Below are 18,315 nucleotides of genomic sequence, written 5' to 3' on the forward strand. Positions count from 1 at the left end.
AGGGCAAGGCCACTGCCGGCCGTGATTGCAAAGTCAGTGGCTCGCTGGAGAGAGCTTTACCTGAAGGAGTTGGCCGAAGAGGAAACTCGCTCGGGAGAGGCGGGGACTGACCCGGGGGTCGCTTGTTGAAAGCAGCTCTTCGGGCTGCAGGGTGTTCTGAAATGAGTTTATCAATCAGTCAGACCCGGCTGGGCTTGGAAGGGTTGGTGAGATCAGTGATGCTGTGGAGAACCGGCGACCTGTCGCCAAGCCCCTCTGTGCTGAAGCTTCAGTTGTGAGATCAAAGGGTTTCAGATGGGCGGGTGGTCGGGGAGGGGTGAGAGGAGTCGTGAGACTAGGGGAAGGTGACTGTTTGACAGAGGCCAGAGACAGCAGAGCCTACAGTCCAGCTGGGATGGGAAATCATGGCTCAGCCACTGTCCTTTTCCCTGGCAAAGCTGGAGCCTGGGGCAGGACACAAGAGGATGGGGCTCTATCTAGAGAAGGTGTCCCCTTCCTAGGGAACCGAGCCCCCTTAAGTCATCATCTCAACAATATGAATGGATGCCCCCTGTTACACCCTCCAAAAAAGACCTGGGGAGGTGGATTGGAGGCTGGCAAGGTCCCTGTCCTCGCTGCCCTGCAGGGCCACGGGGCAGACCTACCCGGAGGGCCCGCAGGGTGTGGTGGCCGGAGTCCGCCTCCTCCCGGCCGCCCCGGTGCATCAGGCGCTGCAGCTTGACCAGGAGCAGTTGCTGGGCTCTGGGGAGGCAAGCGGGGCAGAGCCTCAGGGCGGGCCTGGGCCAGCAGCGGCGCTGCACGGTGCCCATGCAGGTGGGGCGCGTGCCCGGCCCTGCGGATGGTGTGAGCTCTGAGCCCAGGGGCACCCCGGGGAGAAGATGGTGCCTCGAATCTGCGTCTGAATCCTGCCTCCACCTCTGACTCACTGCGGGGCTGTGGCACAGTGGCTTCACTTCTCTGAGCCCCGGTTACCTCTGCAGGTCTGGTGTGACGATTCTGACCTGGTGGGACCAGCCTGGGAAGCAGTTTCCAGTCTTACAGACACTAAGGTCTCACAGATGCTTCCCATGTGCCCTCTGTGCTACCTGACGCGCCACCTGCAGTACAGCCAGTCCTGTTGTAACGACCTACCGTGGCCGGGATGTGGCCTATGGGGGAGAAATGACTAGGGAGCACAGTGAGGGCACAGAATCGAGTGCCAAGCTGTCTGGTCACCACCAGCCTGCAGCAGGGTGCCAGGGCGAGAGAAACGTCCCTGCAGAGCAAGGAAAGGCTTCCCGGGGAGGAGAGACTGGGGGACCTCCCTGTTCAAGAGGCAAAGGCATGGCCTTTCTGTGGCCTGGGCTCCTCTGTGGCCCCTTTGCCGATGCTCACGGCCTCCTCAGCCCCTGCCTGGTCCTCCTCGTGGTCAGGCTCTGGCCTCACCGGCTGTAGCTGGGTATCGTGCCCACGTCCAGGTCCTGGTCCGTGAAGAGGTCCACCCGCGCACACAGCCACTCGTGCCTGTCCTGATACATGGTGTCTCGGACGTGCACGACGTCGTCACACTTCAGGGACATGGTGCAGGCGTCCAGCTGGCTGGAGATGTTCAGGTTCAGCCGGATGTAGAACGAGTCCCCCGACGTGATCAGGCCCTCCTCCATGTCCTTCAGCAGCTTCCGGTACCCTGCGGGGGGCGGGGGGGAAGAGAGGAGCTGGCTGTCTGTGGGGGGGGCAGCTCCCAGCGCAAAGTCACTCACCACCACCCTCAGATAACGTGCCCAGGTGACACACGTGCCTCTAGAGTTCACGCCTAGCAAAAAGTTCTTCCCTGATGCATGGGCAGCTGTGTCATTTACCTGTTTTCCTTTTTGCCTTGGCTGCCAGGCAGCACAGAGGTAAAATCTGTGCCAAACTGCAGCCATTGCCTCTACTAGCATTTCTATTACGATCTCCACGCCTTCCCCAGCCCGACACAGCACTTGCTTTTTTAAATTTTTAAATTGACGCACAACTTACATATGGTAAACTGCATACATTTTTAAGTATGTATCTTGATGAATTTTCACATATGTACACACGGGGTAGCCACCACCCAGAGCGCTCTCTGCCAATGCCCTTCCAAAGGTGCCTGGATCCTAACCGCTGTCACGGCAGATAAGCTGCACCTCACATCACATGCACGGAACCTAACAGTACTTGCTCTTTTGCTTCTGGCTTCGGCTGCTCAACATCATGCCCCTCGCTCGGGGTTTGTCCGTGGCGCTGCAGTGTAGCGGGAGTGTGTGCGTTTGCATGGCTACATCATACTCCACACTATGGGCGTTCATCCATTCTCCTGTGTGCACATCTGCATTTTGCAGTTTTTGGCTACTGTGAATAACTCTACGGTGAGTTATTCTTACACATTGGTTTTGGTGGAGATATATGCTCATTTCTCTTGGATACGGTGGAATTACTAAGTCATGGAGTGTATATATATTTAGCTTTAGCAGATACTCCCAAATGGTTTTCCAAAGAGGTAGGACCATGGTACGTGTTGTTTTAACCTTACATGTCGTTGTCTTTGCAAGTAAAATTTTGCAAATACTTTGGAAGGAAGCAAGGTGTAAACCATAAGTACAATAAATACAGCAAGCTCTCTGTGAATGTCCATGATATAAATCCATAATATAAATCCCCAAATCAGTCCCACACGCAGAGGGCTGCATAAAGCAGCAGAAGCTAAACCAGTTCTAACAGCCAGGCCCAGAGTAACCCATCGGGTATCTATACCACACCTTCCAGCGACATTTCAGCCAGCGGTTGTCTGGCCCATGTCCTCACTGTCTGGCGTGGAGGAACAGGGATTCCCTGGCGGGTCCTTCTTGGGGGTCTGACTTTGTCTAGCGCCTGTCAGCGTCCTTCCCACCCACCCAGCTGGGTCAACAGCAATCGCTATCTGAGCTCTCTGCCTCCTCTGAGCAAAGGGTCTACAAGCAGGTCCCTGCAGAGGGAACCTTCTCTCCCTGGAGTTCCAGACTGCAGGGCTCTGCCGCTGCACACCGCTGGGGGGCGCTGCTCACATCGCAGTCTGTGGCACTGCCAGCCCGTGGGCAGGGCATTGCCTGGAGATTTTCTGCCCGGCCGGAGAGCCAGGCCTCGGGAGCGGGGAGCAGCCTGCCCCGTGTGTGGGGGCGACTCTGCCCGCGACGGGACAGAGTGTCATTATCGTTTTCTGCACGGGCAGGGCGCTGCTGGGAAGGAGCTGAGCAGGCGGCACTGGAGGGCGGCTAGAAAGAAACGGCTATTTATGCTCTGTTGAAACATTCATGAGCCCTGGTGGTTAAAAATAAGATCCAGCTGCAGAGATGATCACGCAGGAAAGCCCAGCGGTGAGAGTGAGAACTCAGACCTCAGGGACACAGGAAATGGAAAACAAAGCTCAGGGCTCTGTCCTGGAGATAACAGAGGAGATAAGGAATCAAAGGCTGCTGGGCCCAGACGGGAAGGGAGGGCAAGGCCCACCGGTCCTGGGGTGGGGGGACCACACAGCAAAAGGCCTGGGGTTCAGGGATGTGGCTCAAGGGCCTTGCTGCATGGTGAGGCCACCCCGAGAGGCCACCCCAGAGCTGCTGCCACCCAGGAACTTCACCCTGGCAGGGAGGATTGATCCAGGCCAGGCCGGGGTCACTGCCTCCTCTTGCCTGGCTCTGACACGTGTGCTTGAGGCTGGGGATGCTGTGTCCCCTGTGCCAGGGCAGGTGTGTGGGGACTTGGCGAAAGAGCCCAGCGTGAGACAGCAAAGCCACGCTCAGGTTGCGGCCATCCCTGTCTGCTCTCCCAGCCCTGCTCCCCGGAGCCTGCTGACGGAGCTGGGGGTGCCGCGTTCCTCCACTGAACAATGCGGAGCGGAGGCTCTGGGCGGCAGGTCACTTGTTTAGTCCGGGACCAGCCCCAACCCCAGGCCAGGTCGGAGTCTCCTGCCGGCCGGGCCTCACCTTCCTGGTTGACCTTGTAATGCAGCGTGACGGGGCCGCTGCACCTCTGGATGGTCCAGTGGGCCTCTTCCTTTGTGCACGTGTCCAGGGGGACGCTCTGCCGCTCACCTCTGATGCAGCCTTCCAGCTAGACAGCAAAGACGCACCGTTCTGCCCCAGCTTCGTGGGCAGCAGGGTCTCGGGGTGAGACTGCTCCACCCGGGGAGTCAGACATCCCGAACAGAGGACCAGCTCAGGCTGCTGAGGGCAGAAAGCACCCCAGGAGCACGCGTGTGCCGTGTGTGTGCACGGGCTCCAGGAACACGCGTGGGGAGTTGGGGAGGGAAGGGCCTGCAGGTGCTGACGGCCTGGGCTGCTTCTATCCCGCCTCCCACCCTGGGGTCTGCAGCTGGACGTAGGGCTTAGGGGCCCCCTCTGTCAGCAGGGGACATGCCGTGTGACCCCCCACCCGGCCCCCAGCGCCTCACCAGCAGCAGCTGGTGGCCCTTGTGGAGGCCCGCCTTCTCGGCCAGGGAGCCCGGCTTGACCGAGTGCACGAAGCTGCCCCGGGCGTTGCCCCCCAGCAGGGTGAGCTGGGTGATGAGGCTGTCGCCATTCAGTGTCGTGTGCAGCACCGAGGGCCCGGGGCCCCGCACGTGCCCCACGGACGTGACCGAGGGCCGGAAAGGTCTGCGGCAGGAAACGAAACGGCAGTTAGGCAGCTGGGCTGAGGAGAGAAAGGCTCCACCAGGACACGCCGGGGTGCGAGGGGTGTGGGGACCCTGGCGGCACAGCCTCCTGTATCCATCAGGGGCCGGGGCGTCCTGGCCCCCTTGCTGGCCACGTGGTGTGACGTGTGGGGGAGCAAGGGGATAAGGGGCCTTTGTCCCACCCCTGCCCCACCCTGGCTTCCCCCGGGCTCGATGGCGGAGGCACCTTTCCAGAGAGAACTTCCTGAACATGAGGTTGACCTGCTCCAGGTCGTAGGCGTCCAGGCCCTCGGACTGGTGGGAGGAGGAGGAGGAGTGGACGGACGGGGGTCCAAAGGAGCAGCGCTCGTGACTGTCATCTGCAAGGGAGCAAGGGCCGTCAGCACCGAATGGAGAGAGGTCGGCCCTCCTGCCCCTGCCCCTCCCTGAGGGTCACCGAGGCCCGGGGTAAAGGTGGTCCAGCCCTACGTCCTTTCTGAGAAAGCCATTCCTGCCTCCAGAAGTGCCCGCTTAGTAGGGATCTGGTTTTTAAGAATCCTTTTTATCCTTTTCTTGTATCTGGAAAGGTGGTGGCAGGGTGTAGGGGGTTGTCTTTCCATTAGCAGTTGCTGGTTCTGTCTTTGAATCGAGTCCTCAGATTTTTATTTTGGGGGCACCCTAGGTCTCCCCAACACCCACCAGCTTCCGCTCTTTGGGCCTGGGCAGGGCAGAAAGAGGAGGGTCTGGGCCGGACACAGAGGACCCCCCCACATTCTCACATGGCCCGACTGGGGGGCCCTGGGGGAGAGACCCCCACTCCACACACTCCGGACCTGCGAGTCCTGCTCGGGGCTGATAACAAAGGCTTCTCTGCAGAGGGATTTTTCCCGACACTGCAAAATACCTTGGACGGTTGCCCAGGCCTCTCTTCCCAGCTCTCCCTTTTCCAAACTCTTTCAATTCTTCTCATTACCCAGCCTGGATGAGGCACTAACCTCTCTTTAACACTTGGTGGCTCTGATGGTCCCCCATTAAGGAGGACCACTAATCGTGCCTCTCATCTGCTGGCAGCCTTGGTTGGCACGGGGTGGGGGCAGGGTGGGGCAGCCTCGACCCGAGGGGGCCGGCAGGGCACATCTGGGGGCTTCCGAGCCGCAGGCTCCTGCCACCACCCTCCCGAGGCGAACATGGAGTCACCTCCAGGGAGCCCGGCTCAGCCCTTCCTACTCTTCTCCTGACCCACTGACCCCTGCAGATGCTCCTCGGGTCTGGGAACCTGCATCCGTCTGCCCCACTGGCTCACAGCTGTAACCGCACTGTCTCTGCCAAGGCAGGGACTTGGGGACGTGAGTCTCTGCGTCCCTGCACCTAGCACGAGGCGAGGTGAGAGCTGCTGGACTGAGCTGGACTTCCTGGCTGGCAGGGAGGGTGGCTGGCACCGCACACACACTCTGTCCCTGGAGGCTGAGCCTGCGGTTCTGGGCCAAGGGAGTGCCCTCGTCCATAGCACCAGCCCTGCCCGCGAGGGTGTTTTAGGACCATCCCACAGCCTCAGCCCCATGTCAGCCTGCCTTACACCCCCGATTTCAGGGAATGAAAAGTAACCTTGCCCCCCAACCCTATACTCATTTTGTGCAGGTTGGTTAACCGCATAACATATGGATTTCTTAAGAGAATTCCCTGTGTCTGACCCACCCCCACCCTACCGTTCTTCCGTGTCTCTAAGACTCCCTTTCCTCATCTGTGAAATGTGATAACAACAGTATTTCCAGGAGCAGCTGTTGGATTAAACTGGAGCCGGTACATGGGCCAAGCACCTCTGCAGGGCTTGGCTACGACTCACGACAGCTTTTCTCCTAATTCTGTCCCCACTGCCGACGAGATAGAGAACGTGATCCCAGGGCGTCCCCAGCCACACGCAAGCCTGGGGACAGAGGCTCATCTCCTTCACTTAGTCATTCCACAGGCATTTCCTGAGGACCTACTGTGTGCAGGACCCCTTCCTGGCAGGTCAGAGGTGTGTGCGAGGAGTCCTGCTCTTGAGAGGCGCACCCGTGACCCTCTCAGACCCGACAGGCACCTACCGTCCAGGTCTAAGGCATCAAAGCCACCGCTGTCGTTGTCTTCTTCGACTGTGCTGCAAAACATGAGGGGGGCAGGGAGGGCACTCGTGTGAGTGTGAGCGTGTGTGAGCGTCTGTGAACTTGTGTGTGCATGGGCCGGGGGGAGGGAAGTTCTTTAGCACGGACTAGCCGGGGACGGGGTGAGCAAACTGGCACACGGGGGGGCCCGGCAGATGTCCCCCCTCCTCCCTCCACCTGCCACCCACCTGCGATGAGGCGCATCTTCCTTATAGCGCCTGACGATGGAGTCGTTTCCTGGGGGCTCGGCGGTGATTGACATGATGCTGCTGCGGCTCCGGTGGGGCTGCTTCAGACACACACAGACGCGTTGCTGGAGCCGGATATTCACGCGCCCGGGCTCCACGGGCATAAATATTAGATACACAGGGACTAAATTTAACTCGGATCGGTTCTGCCCCCCGACTCAGGTGGCGTGGGTGCAGCGAGCCGGTTCTCAGTGGCGACCTTGGCTGGAGAAGGCTCGAGCTCAGCCTGGGGGGCTCAGCGGCCGAGCTGGGAGCACATCTGCTCACACATCTGCTCACAGGGAGGATGCAGGCGGGAGGGAACCAGCCAAGGCCCTGGAGGCCAAGGGGTGCCTTGCCACCCGCACAGGCTGAGCTCGATGTCCCCCAGCTGCGCCTGCTGTGGGCATGATGGACGGTGTGGGCCTGGGATGTGGCGGGGAGGGCAGCGGATGCCCCTGGACAGCACAGCTGCTGGAGGGTGACCTCTGAAACCAGGCCTGCCGGCTCCTGGCAAGGGCCGCCTTAAATAACAGCCTTGGATTTTGTCACCCAGAGCCGCCATCAGACAGGCAGCATCATTCGTTATGAAATCTCTGCCTCCCCTAGGGCCTGATTTTGGAAGCTGAGCCGACAAGCTTCCTAGGGCTTCCCCTCGGGGTTAGAATTTCTAATCCTGTGCCTTCTGTTGCCTGGCTGGAGGAGAGCGGCACCGGATGCGGTGGCTGGGACCCTGCCTGGCTCTGGCCAGGTGAGCTGCAGCTGCGGAGTGGGGGGCGCTGGGCCAGGAGGGGGCCCAGGCTGGGCTCTGTGGCGGCTCTTGCAGCTTGCAGCCCCCTCTCTCGCCTCCCCAGGCCGCGGGAGCCGCCAGGGGCGAAGCTGCAGCAGAATTTTCAGCTGCCTGCTGGATTCGCTACAGCCCCTTGGAGGCCCGGCTCCGCCTCCCACCAAGTGTTAAATTGGGAAAGGAGGCGGCAGGAAGGTGTAAATACACTGTGAGGCTGTGGAAAGGTCTTTAAATAAACATAAGGCAGGCTGGGCTGCACCCCAGGAGTGCGAGGTGGGGACCTGGGCCGGGTGCTGGGCGTGGGCGGTGGGGCAGAGACGCACCATCTTGGAGAAGGAGCTGCTGATGGGCAGGGAGTTGGAGGAGCGGGGGCTGACATCGGCGCCGTCGTCCTCATGTCCCTTGACTGTCCTCGAGATGCCAGAGAGACAGGGAGAAGGGAAGGGGCCAGGAGAGGTTGAGGTGGAAAACAGAGGAGAGAGAGAAAAGGGAGGAAAAGGAAATCAGAGCGAGGGGCATGGAGGGCAGGGCTCTCCCACCCGGCCATCCGCCCCGAGCTTCCTCCTGCCAGGTGGGGTGGGGACCCCCCCTCTGGCATCTGCAGGAAGAAGAGCGCTGGAAACCTCTTCTCTTCCCACCTCACATGGAGGCTCCTGGGAGGGCCTTCTTCACCAACATGCCCCTGCCTCCTGCCAGGGCCAGCCCCAGCAGCCTGGGTCAAGGTGGATGACATCATTTGTCTCTGGGGACAATGCATAGCTGGGGGCACAGGTCCCCCTGCCCAATTCTCCATCCTCAGAATGGATTCCACTTTACCCTGACAGGCAGGGCTGGCCAACCAGCGAACCAGGGCAAGTGGGGGCTGGGCAAGTTTGTCCCCCCTCAGTAAAGCCTCCCTTGGGGTTGCCCCTGCTGCCTGCCTGGGGACTCTGTGCACATTCCTCTCAGCCCCCATCTGATAGATTTGTCATCTGTGTCCCTTCCTGGTCACCCCCTGCCATGCTGTGTGTGCACAGGCACAGACACACATGGACAGATGCACATACACACCCCAGTAGGTGGGCACCCTGTTGTCCTCTCCTGGGCCCCCGGCACCTCCCACTGGGAAGCCTGTCAGGGTCTGGTGAGGAGCAATGAAGCCCTGTGGTCAGATGCACCTCTCCCTTCCTTTTGGGGCAAACACCCTCTCTACTTCCCACAGACCCCAGGCCCTTTGCACTTCCCTCCTGATAGGAAAGTCACTGAGATTCCTGACACAGCCATGAGGGATCTGGACTGGGCCCCAGCTCTGGGCCTCTCCCTTGTCCTCCAGGCTTGAGGAGAACTGCCTGAAACCCGGGCTTCCTCACTCTCTTGCCCTCCCTGGAGCCACCTGGAGGCCCTCCCCATGCAAGACAGGCCATGTCTCCGGCATGGTGCCTGAAGTCTCAGCCCCAGCGCTTTCCTGCTCTGGGTGCCATGGCTGCAGAGCAGCTTCTGCACTGTGCGCTTCCTGGTCTCCACACCTCTGTTTACGTGCTAAGATCTGTCCTGAGGAGTCTCTCCGGGGACTGCCTGTTGGCCAAAATGCTGCCTTTTCCAGGCCCTGTTTAAATGTTCCCTTCCTGAGGGATCCTTCTCCAACCTTCCTCCATGTGTTATCTCAGTGTACCACGCATGTTCCGCTTCCTGGTTATGGCATTGCCTGAGTGCGTGGGCTCCATGGGCGTCTACCAGGACCTTCCAGCCTCTGGCACACAGTAGGTGCTTGATTTCCCTGGGCCAAGCCTTGCTGGCCGATCTGTCACTCCCAGAGACACAGCAAGAATGTGAGGCAGGATGCTGGGGGCAGTGTGTCTCGGAGGACCAGAGGCTTGTGGGTGAACAGACAGCCTCATGAGTCTGGGGACCGCCCAGCCCAAAGTCTTGGGGGAAGGGCACGCGGTCCTCCAGCCGACAACCCACGAGCAGAGACGCACAGTTCAGCGGAAGAGTCAGGGGCTCTGGATAGACCCACTGGGAGCGGCGGGGTGGGGTGGAGGGAACCCCAGAGGTGACGTGTCTGCAGTCCCGACTCCCGCCAGCCTCGGATAACCATAAACGTTAGCTGCTATCTGGGCAGACCCCACCACCTGGGGACCCCAAGGCCTCTGCAGGACTGATGGCCCCAGTGGGAGAACCAGATGGACCGAGAGAGCTGGAGTGACGGATGAGATGGAGAGAGGGATCCGGGCGTCTCACTAACCTTGAAAATCTGATGTTCGCTTCAGGCTGATGGGGGATTTGGCTCTCTGCAGCTGAAGAGAGGGGAGGGGAAGAAACAAGACGCAGGACACAAATCAAACAAGGCCCCAGACACATGTCACCAGAGCTAAGGAAAAAAATGAAACGAGGGGCGCCATCCTGCCCCTCGTCACACGGCCGCCTGGGTTGGCACAGAACGAATGCCGTGCCATCTCCCGCGGCTGGGACGACGAGACGCAGCAGCTCCCCTGGGCTCGAGTCAGGCAGCTGCTGGTGCAGACAAACAGCCTCCCAGGGAGGCCGTGCAACATGGTGCTGGCAGAAGAGAGGATGTGAGCCTGGAGCGGTCGTGGGGAAGGGGCGACACATGGGGACACGAGGCTGAGCAGAGCTGGGTATGCAAGGAACTGCCAGGAGAGGATGAGGCTCTCCGGCAGCTGCCTGGCCACCCTCGGCATGAGGTGCTAACGGTTCCCCGGTTGGGCTCTGATGTGCTGCTTCAGGGCCCTGGCTGGTGTGTGCAGGGCTGGGAGAGGCAAGGGGACTGCCAGCCCCTGGAGATGGCCTCCCTCCCTCCGTCCTTATCAGGAGCCGGCCGCTGCCATGACTGCACCAGGTCCTGAGCAAAGCCACAGGATTACTGCGGTAACTCCGGCTCCCCAACGGTGCCTGGCAGGTGACAGCACGCTATACTTATTTGGTGGATAAAGAAATGAATGTGGAAATAATGCTTATTTCATTCTCTTTCTCTCTTAATTTTGAGAGGGATTCAGCAAAAGCAACTAAATGAGCAAAAAGCGTGCCGTGATTTCCGTTCACAGAGCTGGAACAGGTGGAGCCACCTCTGAGCCCTGAGCCCCGCCCAGAACACGCATGGCCATGATGCACCCTCACCTGCCTGCAGGGCCGGCGCCCCCGCCCCTCCCGCCCCGGGGTCTGACGCGAGCAGCCCTCCTCGCCCGGTACCTGGATGCCCTTCAGGTTCATCCGGCGCCGGGGCGGGTGGTAGGTCAGGAAGTACTTGCTGTCTTCGGGCGACTCCTCTGAGGTTGAAGAATCGTCTGCTTCTTGGCCATTGGTCCTGGGGCTGGCGTCCCCAAAGTTCTGTGAGATGATGGTCACGGGCAGGTTCCTGGGCAGGCTCTGGGGACAAAGAGAAGTTGGTGCTGGTGACACAGCTTGAAGGGCAGCTACTGGCTGGCAAAGCAGCGAGGCCTCCCAGGCCCAACACTCAGGACGGCCGCTCTTTCCTGGGCCTGCCGTCCCAAGGCCTCTCACTCCAGCCCGACTGGCCGCCTCCTCCTAGGCCTCTTGTCCTTGCTGCCCACCCACCTGCCGGGGCCCGGACCAGACCCTCGTCTTCTTTAACAACAGAAAGGACATCGCCTTCTACCTGGTCGTGGTCCCTTAAAGCTGATGCCACCACTATATTTCCAATTTCTAGCTCTGTGCCTAAGCTAAAAATATTACAGATATTGCTGAATGACTGAACAATGACAAAGAACAGTGCCAGGGACCGGCCTGAGGGCTTCACATCCATCATCTCACTTAATCCTCCCTGACAAGTACACACAGTTTTTAATAATCACTTTCTACAAAATAGGAAGCTGAGGTGCAAGGGCCTTAGGAGGAGCTTCCGTGTGACCCCCAAAGCCACACAATGCCCCTCATGCTATGCTGCGTCTAAACCCAAAGCTTTTGGTCCTATTTCCCTGCAAGAACCCTGCAGGGTCCCAAAATGGAATCAGAGCTCCCCACACATGCAGCCCACCCTGACATGCCCGTAACTGCCCCCTACCCCCGCCCCCCACTCCACAGAGGCAGCAGTGCCAGTCCTGCAGCCGGGGACACTGGTCCCACTCTCCTCCCCTGACCAGGTGCCATTGCGGCCTTCCTGCATGGATTTGGCAGGTACTCCCTGAGGGCCCACCCTGTGCCTGGCACCGTGCTGGGTGTTGGAATCAGAGGGCCCTTCATGGAGCTTATGCATGATGACAAACTGTGGCACTTACTCATGTCACAGAGGGCCCTGGTTCCTGTGATGGGGGCCAAGGTCTCCCAGGGGAAGTGGCGTTTCAGCCAAGGGCAGAAGGTAAGTGGACCTGGCCAGGTGAGGTTGGAGGAAGAGCATCCAGGTGGAGGTCCTGGAGCCACTGAGAGCCCCCTCTGCTGCAGGGGGTCTTTCCTGTACCCGGAGGGAAGGAAGGCCTCCTCCCCCGGGCAACCTGGAGTGCCCCCTTTAACCTGGAGTTTGCGGCATTACGTTGAAATGTCATGCTGCTGCATGTGCCCCCAGTGCTGGGCTCTGAGTCTTGTGAGAGCAGGGGTGGGCCTTATCACAGCACCCCAAGGTCCCCGAGGAGCTGGGCCCTCTGGCAAGCCCCCAGATGCATGCATCTGGGTCCCTTCCTTTGTAAATGAGGACAGTACGTGCCTTCCTTGCAAGACAATTGTGTGTGTAAATGAGATGATGCACAGAAAGCACTTTGCACCGCACCTGCATGTGACAGTGCCCCATAAACCCACTGCTGCGCTGATGGAAAGAGCATCTACCTGGACGGCAGCATTCGTTCATTTCTGAGTGCCTGGGTCCTGCTGGGACGTGCATGCTGCAATTCACACTGTCCACAACTGACAGTTTGCTCATGGGCACCAGCAACTCCAAGAGCAGGGCAGCTTAAACCCAGTGACGGTTCAGAAGGTGGGGGAAGTCCCACTGGGGGTCAGTGGCTGGCTGTGGTCAACTGAGAGGGCGTCAAAGCCCCTAAGGGAGAAGCTGCCCAGCTAGGAAGTGGCTGGGCCAGGCTCCACCCTGCATCTCCTAACTTCCAAATGAGCGGCTCCTACTCGTCACCACACAGACACATACAGAGGGTTAAAGGACGTGGATTGTCCTGGGTGTGGGAGGGAAGGGTGTACTTCTGGCTTCCAGTGTACAAGAGCCATTGCACGGGGAGGTGGTGACCCTGGCCAGCAGTCCGCTGGTGCCGGGAGGGTACTGGCTTCAGTGCCGGGGGACCTGGCCCAGCCCAGCCCACCTGGTCGAGGCAGCCGCTGTCCTTGGAGAGGCGCCGGAGCTTGCTCTCCAGGTTGACGATGCAGGCCTCCCGCCGCACCATCTCGATGCGCATCTCGTCGTTCTTCTCCTCCAGCTCCCGGATCTGCTTCCTGTACTTGTCCTTTTCGATCAAGCACTGAGAGTACTGCGTCTGGGCTGCATCTCGGGAGTGGAAGGCCTGCGGGCAGAAGTGGGGCGAGGGCTGCTTCGGCGCATCACCCTGACCCACCCAGACTGTGCCCAGGGACACCCTCACGCTTCCACCCAGGGTGCAGCCACATAGGCGTGGCTTCTGTCTTGACCTTGACTCTTGGGTGTTTCAATCACTGCCTCCTTCACCAATAGTATCACAGAGCTGTTTGTCCAGCCCGGAGATGTGTCAGGCACTGTGTTGAGAGCTGTGACGTGGCATCTCCAGGAGCCCACACTCGATACTGTGATTATCCCCATTTTCCAGATGAGGGCACTGAGGTGTCAAGAGGGTGGCAGCTTGTCTGTGGGCAAACGCCTTATGAAGATGGGGCTGGGATTTGAACCTGTCCCTCTCACTCGAGAGACCGGGCATTCAAGGACCACGCTTGGTTTCGGAAGCTGCTGGAGCCCAGCTGAGACCCCTGCGACACCCGAATGCCTGTGAATTCTGAAAGCCTCTAGGAGTGGAATTCCTCTTTGGAACAGAAATAGCAAAGAGGGATTCGTGAGCAATCCCTGCATAGTCAGTGACCTTACACTGGACAAAACACCCTGACAAGCCCCATGGCCTGGGGCCTGGGCCCGCTGTGCGACCTTGGGGGCCCTGTGCTCAGGGGTGCCGCACCTGGTCCCGCTCGCGCTCCACCTCCTCCAGCTGCAGCATGACCGTGTTCATGCGGTGCTTGTACATCTCGCAGTCCTTCCCCAGGGTCGAGCACTTGAGCTCCAGGTCTTCCTTCTCCTCCAGGTACTGTGAGCGACACGGAGAAATCAATACGCGCATCAAGCAATCAATAGGTCGGGACTCATGGCTGTTTTCGGGTCAGGCCTTCCCACTGGCTGCAGCTGGCTCATCCCTCCCTGAGCCGGTATGGTCAGGACGTGGCCTGTCCCCCCGAGAGCCAGCTGTCTGAGTGGAGGGAACCACGGTAGTATATGCCAGCTAAGGTGGGGAGGACAGGACAGGGCAGATACGGTGCTGGCCCTCCTGTGGCCTTTGGCCAGGACGGGAGGATGGGTGCTGAGCTAACACAATGACTCACACATAATGGAAAGGAGCAGGATGCTGGGAAGTAGAGGGAATTTATACCAGGGGTCAGACCAGTCCCTGGAAAGGAGTGTGGGGTCAGGAGGTCCTGCTGACAGACGTCAGTCAGTGCACCCTGGTGCAAAGGGGCCAGTGTGAGGGCACTGGCTGGGGACGCTGCCCCCAACTCCCACCTTGTCTCGCAGCTCCTCTGCCTGGCGGACCTCCTCCTGCAGGTTGTAGATCTTGTTGACCAGCTCCTGTCGGTCCTCCAGGGCTTCCTTACGGTCATGCTCCAAGATGTCCAGGATGGCCTTGTCTGAGTCTGGCAGGCTGCGCTTCCCGGCCTGGGCGGGCAGGTGGGAGGTTTGACAGTGTCGGGGTGAGGGGTGGGGAGCAAGGTGGCCCTGGAAGGCGGGGGACAGAAGAGCCAGCAACAGACACTGACACAGCAGAAGGTTTTGTGCCAGAAAGGCAGAGGCGAGAAGAGATGTCTCTGGGGGTCTCTAAGCAGCTTATCGTTTAAGAAGTTTATCACCTGGAAAGAAGCAGAAAACCTGCTTCTGCTCAGGAGCATCTGCTCAGGAATATCCCGAGCCTATTGTTCTGCCCGGCTCTTATCAGAGCCCAGAGAAGCCGTTGCTGCTCCCCAAACGCTGCACAGGTGACAACAAAGGGAGGGCTGATCTGCATTCCAGATGCCGCCCCCGAAATATCACTTAATCTGTCCCGATTAAACCAGGATTTTTCTCTGCTCTGAACCAGAATCTGAAACCCAGGCAGCCAGTCCGGGGGATGGGGTGGGAGGGGAGATAGTTTTAGAGGAAGTAGGGGATGCATTGTGTTTCTTTCCCTGCAGATGTGTTCTGGGATGTTATTCTTCAGTAACTTCCTCCTCCACACCCACAAGTGATTCTGTGATGACAACTGTGGGGCATCTGAGGTTTGAACAAGTGGCAAAGAATTAAAATTGAGTTTCTTGAAATCTTTAAGGGCAAGTAGGTTTCCTGGACGGACTTTTGTCTTCTCACAGTGCTCAGGGCACTGTTTTCCACTTGCATGGTGATTTTCATGGAGGGCTTCAAATTCACAAATACTATCTCACAAAATGCCACATCTCAACAAGTGGGTGGTGTGGTTACCTCTTTACAGAGGAGGAAAGTAAGGAACCCAGGGATGTGGCTCTGCAGTCAGCAAGGTTCGGGGCGGGACTCTGGGACTCACACTCCAGCAGGTATGTTTGTCACCCCGGGGGCCCCATCCTGTCCTGCCCAGGCCCTCACCTGTATGATGGACTGCAGCTCCTGGTTTTTGGTTTTCAGCATCTCATTCTCCCGTTCCAGTTCCAGAACCTGCTCCTTCTTGGGCCGATTCTCGATGTCATTCTTCAGTTTCAGCGACTGATTTCTCTCCAGCTTACATTCCTCCTCCATCTTATTCAATCGGTGCTTCAGTTGATCGATCTGAAACACCCCAAGGGTACCCAGGGGAAAATGAAGCTGGCAAGAAACACTCAGAAAAGGCAATGTGTCCCCGCATCCCACCGGACTTCCAGTATAACCTGTGTGTGCCCCTCCCTCCTTCCAGTTGGTGGCAGAGAAGGGCTCACAGAAACCTTCTCCAGTGAAACAAATCACCATCTCCTTGTTGATGGAGAGTTCCTGAGTAGTCAGTTTAGAATAGTTTTAAAGGGGCTATATGTCTCAGAGAAAATTCCCTTGGGTAACTTTTATGGGGTGGAAGAGGTTACAGATTAGGATAAAAGACACTCAAGCTGGTGTTTCCTCAAGGTATGCTACCCCTATCATTGCCCTTTTTTGAATGGGTTTCAAATTCTGGTCCTCGGAACTCAAGGATTCCATGAAGAATCCCAGGGTTAGGGAAGGGAATGAAGAGAGGGTGGAGAAGTCAGGGTTTGGGGCTCTCCCCGCCCAACTTTATCCCCCAGAGCAGCTGTTTGTATGTTTTGTCTTCTTGGACTTCATATAAGATTTTATTTGAACAAACGGCCCTGCTGCTAAAAAAAAAAAGAAAAAGAAAAAGGCCCACGTGAAATACATCAGTCTGTAAGTTTGCAGGATCTCTGGGCCAAAAAGATGGGCTTCCTGGAGGAGGCAGCTACTATATCTGGAAATGGGACAAGTGGAGATGTGCTGACTTTCACCCTCAAGAGTTTAATATCAGGAACTGAGACCAGCAGAAAAATTCTTGAACCTTTGTGACTAAGCCTGTCTGCTTCCCCAAACTGATCGGCTTTGGTAAAGTACCCCAAACCAGAAGGCTGTGCTCAGGGCTGCAAAGGAGGCACCAAAGGGGAAGGTGTCAACTTTCAAATCTAGGCTTGTGGGAAGAAGTCTCAGAAATCTGACAGTTAGAGGGTGGTGACTTTAGCAAGGAAAGAACTGCCGCACCCCAATGGCCTGAGATAATGAAGGAAGGGGCATACAGGGACTGAGACATGGCCCAGGGACTCCATTGGCCAGATGTTCTTCCAAGTTCTACACGCTTTCTCATTATTAACGTATCTCCAGAGAAATGTAATACAGGAGGAAGTTCTAGGAAATTTGTAAGTCCCTGCCACAGGTTAACTTCTCCAAATCCTAGGTAAAATAGTACAGAAACCTCTCCTCCTGGGCGTGCACACAAACATAAAAAAAAAAAAAAAAAAAAAAAAAAAGAAAGAAAGAAAGAAAGAAAAAAAGAAAGAAAGAAAGAAAGAAGAAATCCTCAGCATCTTCAAAGATCAACACAAGCATCTTGTGCTAGGTCCAGATCCTGATTTCCACACCAGTGGGCATGGGGTGCTAGCAATGTGGGGTGCTTACTGGGTCAGCCACTTTGCCAAAGACTTATGGTTCAGTATCTCAGCAATCCTAGGGCAGAGATATTATTTTCATTGTTGTCATTTACAAATGAGGAAACTGAGGCCAATAGCTAAGTAAGTGGTAAAGAGAGACGTCAGAATTTGAACTCAAAACTATTGGACTTAAAAGCTCATGCTTTTAATGGAAACACTCCATTGCCTGCTATACCACTGAGTCAGTTTGCCTGAATTCTAGGGGATTGTTTACTGATCTGTCTGCTTCACTAAATTGTAAGTGACCTGAGCAGAGCTCAGGTTATTTATCCCTGTGTCTCCCACAGCGCTTAACACAGTGCCTTACACATGGCAGGTGCTTAATAAATATTCTGAGAGTTTATTTTCCACCCAGCAGCTGGAGTGATCCTTCTAAGATATAAATCAATTGCCACTCCTCAGCTTTCAATCCTTCAGTGGCTTCCCATTATGACTAGAATAAATTCCAAAGTTCTTACCATGCCTCCATAATCTGGACCCTGGCCATCTCTCCCACCTCCTTTTGTACCATTTGTACATTTGGCTCCAGCCTCACTGGGTCTCCCGTCATTTCTCAAAATAAAATAAAAATAAAGCCTGCCCCCTACTTGGGGCCTTTGCATGTGCTTTCCTCTTGAGACTAACGTGGTTGGCTACCCCCCTTTCTTCAGATCTCTGCTCACGTGTCCCCCTCTCAAAGACCTTTCCTGACCACCCTATTTAAAACAGCATGCCTTGTTCTGTGTCCTCATACCCTGTCTTCTCGTCTTGATAGCACTTACTACTACCAGGCATTTATGTATTTGTTTTCTGATTACAACGTGAGCTCCAAGACAGCATGGCCTTAGTCTTGAGTTATGTATCCCTAGAAAAGAGCCCGGTGCAAGGTGGCGCTCAATAAATAGAAAGAAAGAATGAATGAAGCAAATCCAGTTCGGAAGTAAACTCATTAATGACATCAATCATTTAGCGGGTGGGTCCTTCACTGATAGATGTATCGACTAACTCACTGGGCCAGGCAGCATGCTGAGCTTTGTGGATACAACGATGAAGGTCAGAGTCCTGGCCCCAAGAAGTTCATGCAACCAAGACACTGGTGCTATGTCCATTTCCACTCTAATTTTCCCAAGGGCCACAGTTCGGGCCGGACGTAGGGCCTGTGTGCGCATGTCTGCACACGTGCACTGTGGAGCTAGC

General features: G+C 57.2%; 1 protein-coding gene across 5 annotated transcripts in view; it reads right to left on the reverse strand.

Annotated features, from left to right (window-relative positions):
• The window catches only part of CARD11 (caspase recruitment domain family member 11), a 60,541-nt gene that overhangs the window by 14,092 nt on the left and 28,134 nt on the right, over positions 1 to 18,315 (reverse strand). For 4 of the 5 annotated variants that reach the window (XM_045541234.1, XM_045541230.1, XM_045541232.1 and 1 more), the window contains exons 6-20: positions 15,566 to 15,745; positions 14,477 to 14,629; positions 13,881 to 14,006; positions 13,044 to 13,241; positions 10,972 to 11,148; positions 10,007 to 10,058; positions 8,106 to 8,188; positions 6,957 to 7,057; positions 6,712 to 6,764; positions 4,875 to 5,007; positions 4,427 to 4,628; positions 3,960 to 4,086; positions 1,426 to 1,666; positions 645 to 741; positions 61 to 156 (exon numbers count right to left, since the gene is read on the reverse strand). In XM_045541234.1, the coding sequence (XP_045397190.1) occupies positions 61 to 156; positions 645 to 741; positions 1,426 to 1,666; positions 3,960 to 4,086; positions 4,427 to 4,628; positions 4,875 to 5,007; positions 6,712 to 6,764; positions 6,957 to 7,057; positions 8,106 to 8,188; positions 10,007 to 10,058; positions 10,972 to 11,148; positions 13,044 to 13,241; positions 13,881 to 14,006; positions 14,477 to 14,629; positions 15,566 to 15,745 (2,019 nt within the window). The remainder of the gene's footprint in view (positions 1 to 60; positions 157 to 644; positions 742 to 1,425; positions 1,667 to 3,959; positions 4,087 to 4,426; positions 4,629 to 4,874; positions 5,008 to 6,711; positions 6,765 to 6,956; positions 7,058 to 8,105; positions 8,189 to 10,006; positions 10,059 to 10,971; positions 11,149 to 13,043; positions 13,242 to 13,880; positions 14,007 to 14,476; positions 14,630 to 15,565; positions 15,746 to 18,315) is intronic. The other variant, XM_045541233.1, reaches the window with a different exon arrangement.

The sequence above is a fragment of the Lemur catta genome, chromosome 2 (assembly GCF_020740605.2).
Source record: "Lemur catta isolate mLemCat1 chromosome 2, mLemCat1.pri, whole genome shotgun sequence".
Lineage (NCBI taxonomy): Eukaryota > Metazoa > Chordata > Mammalia > Primates > Lemuridae > Lemur > Lemur catta.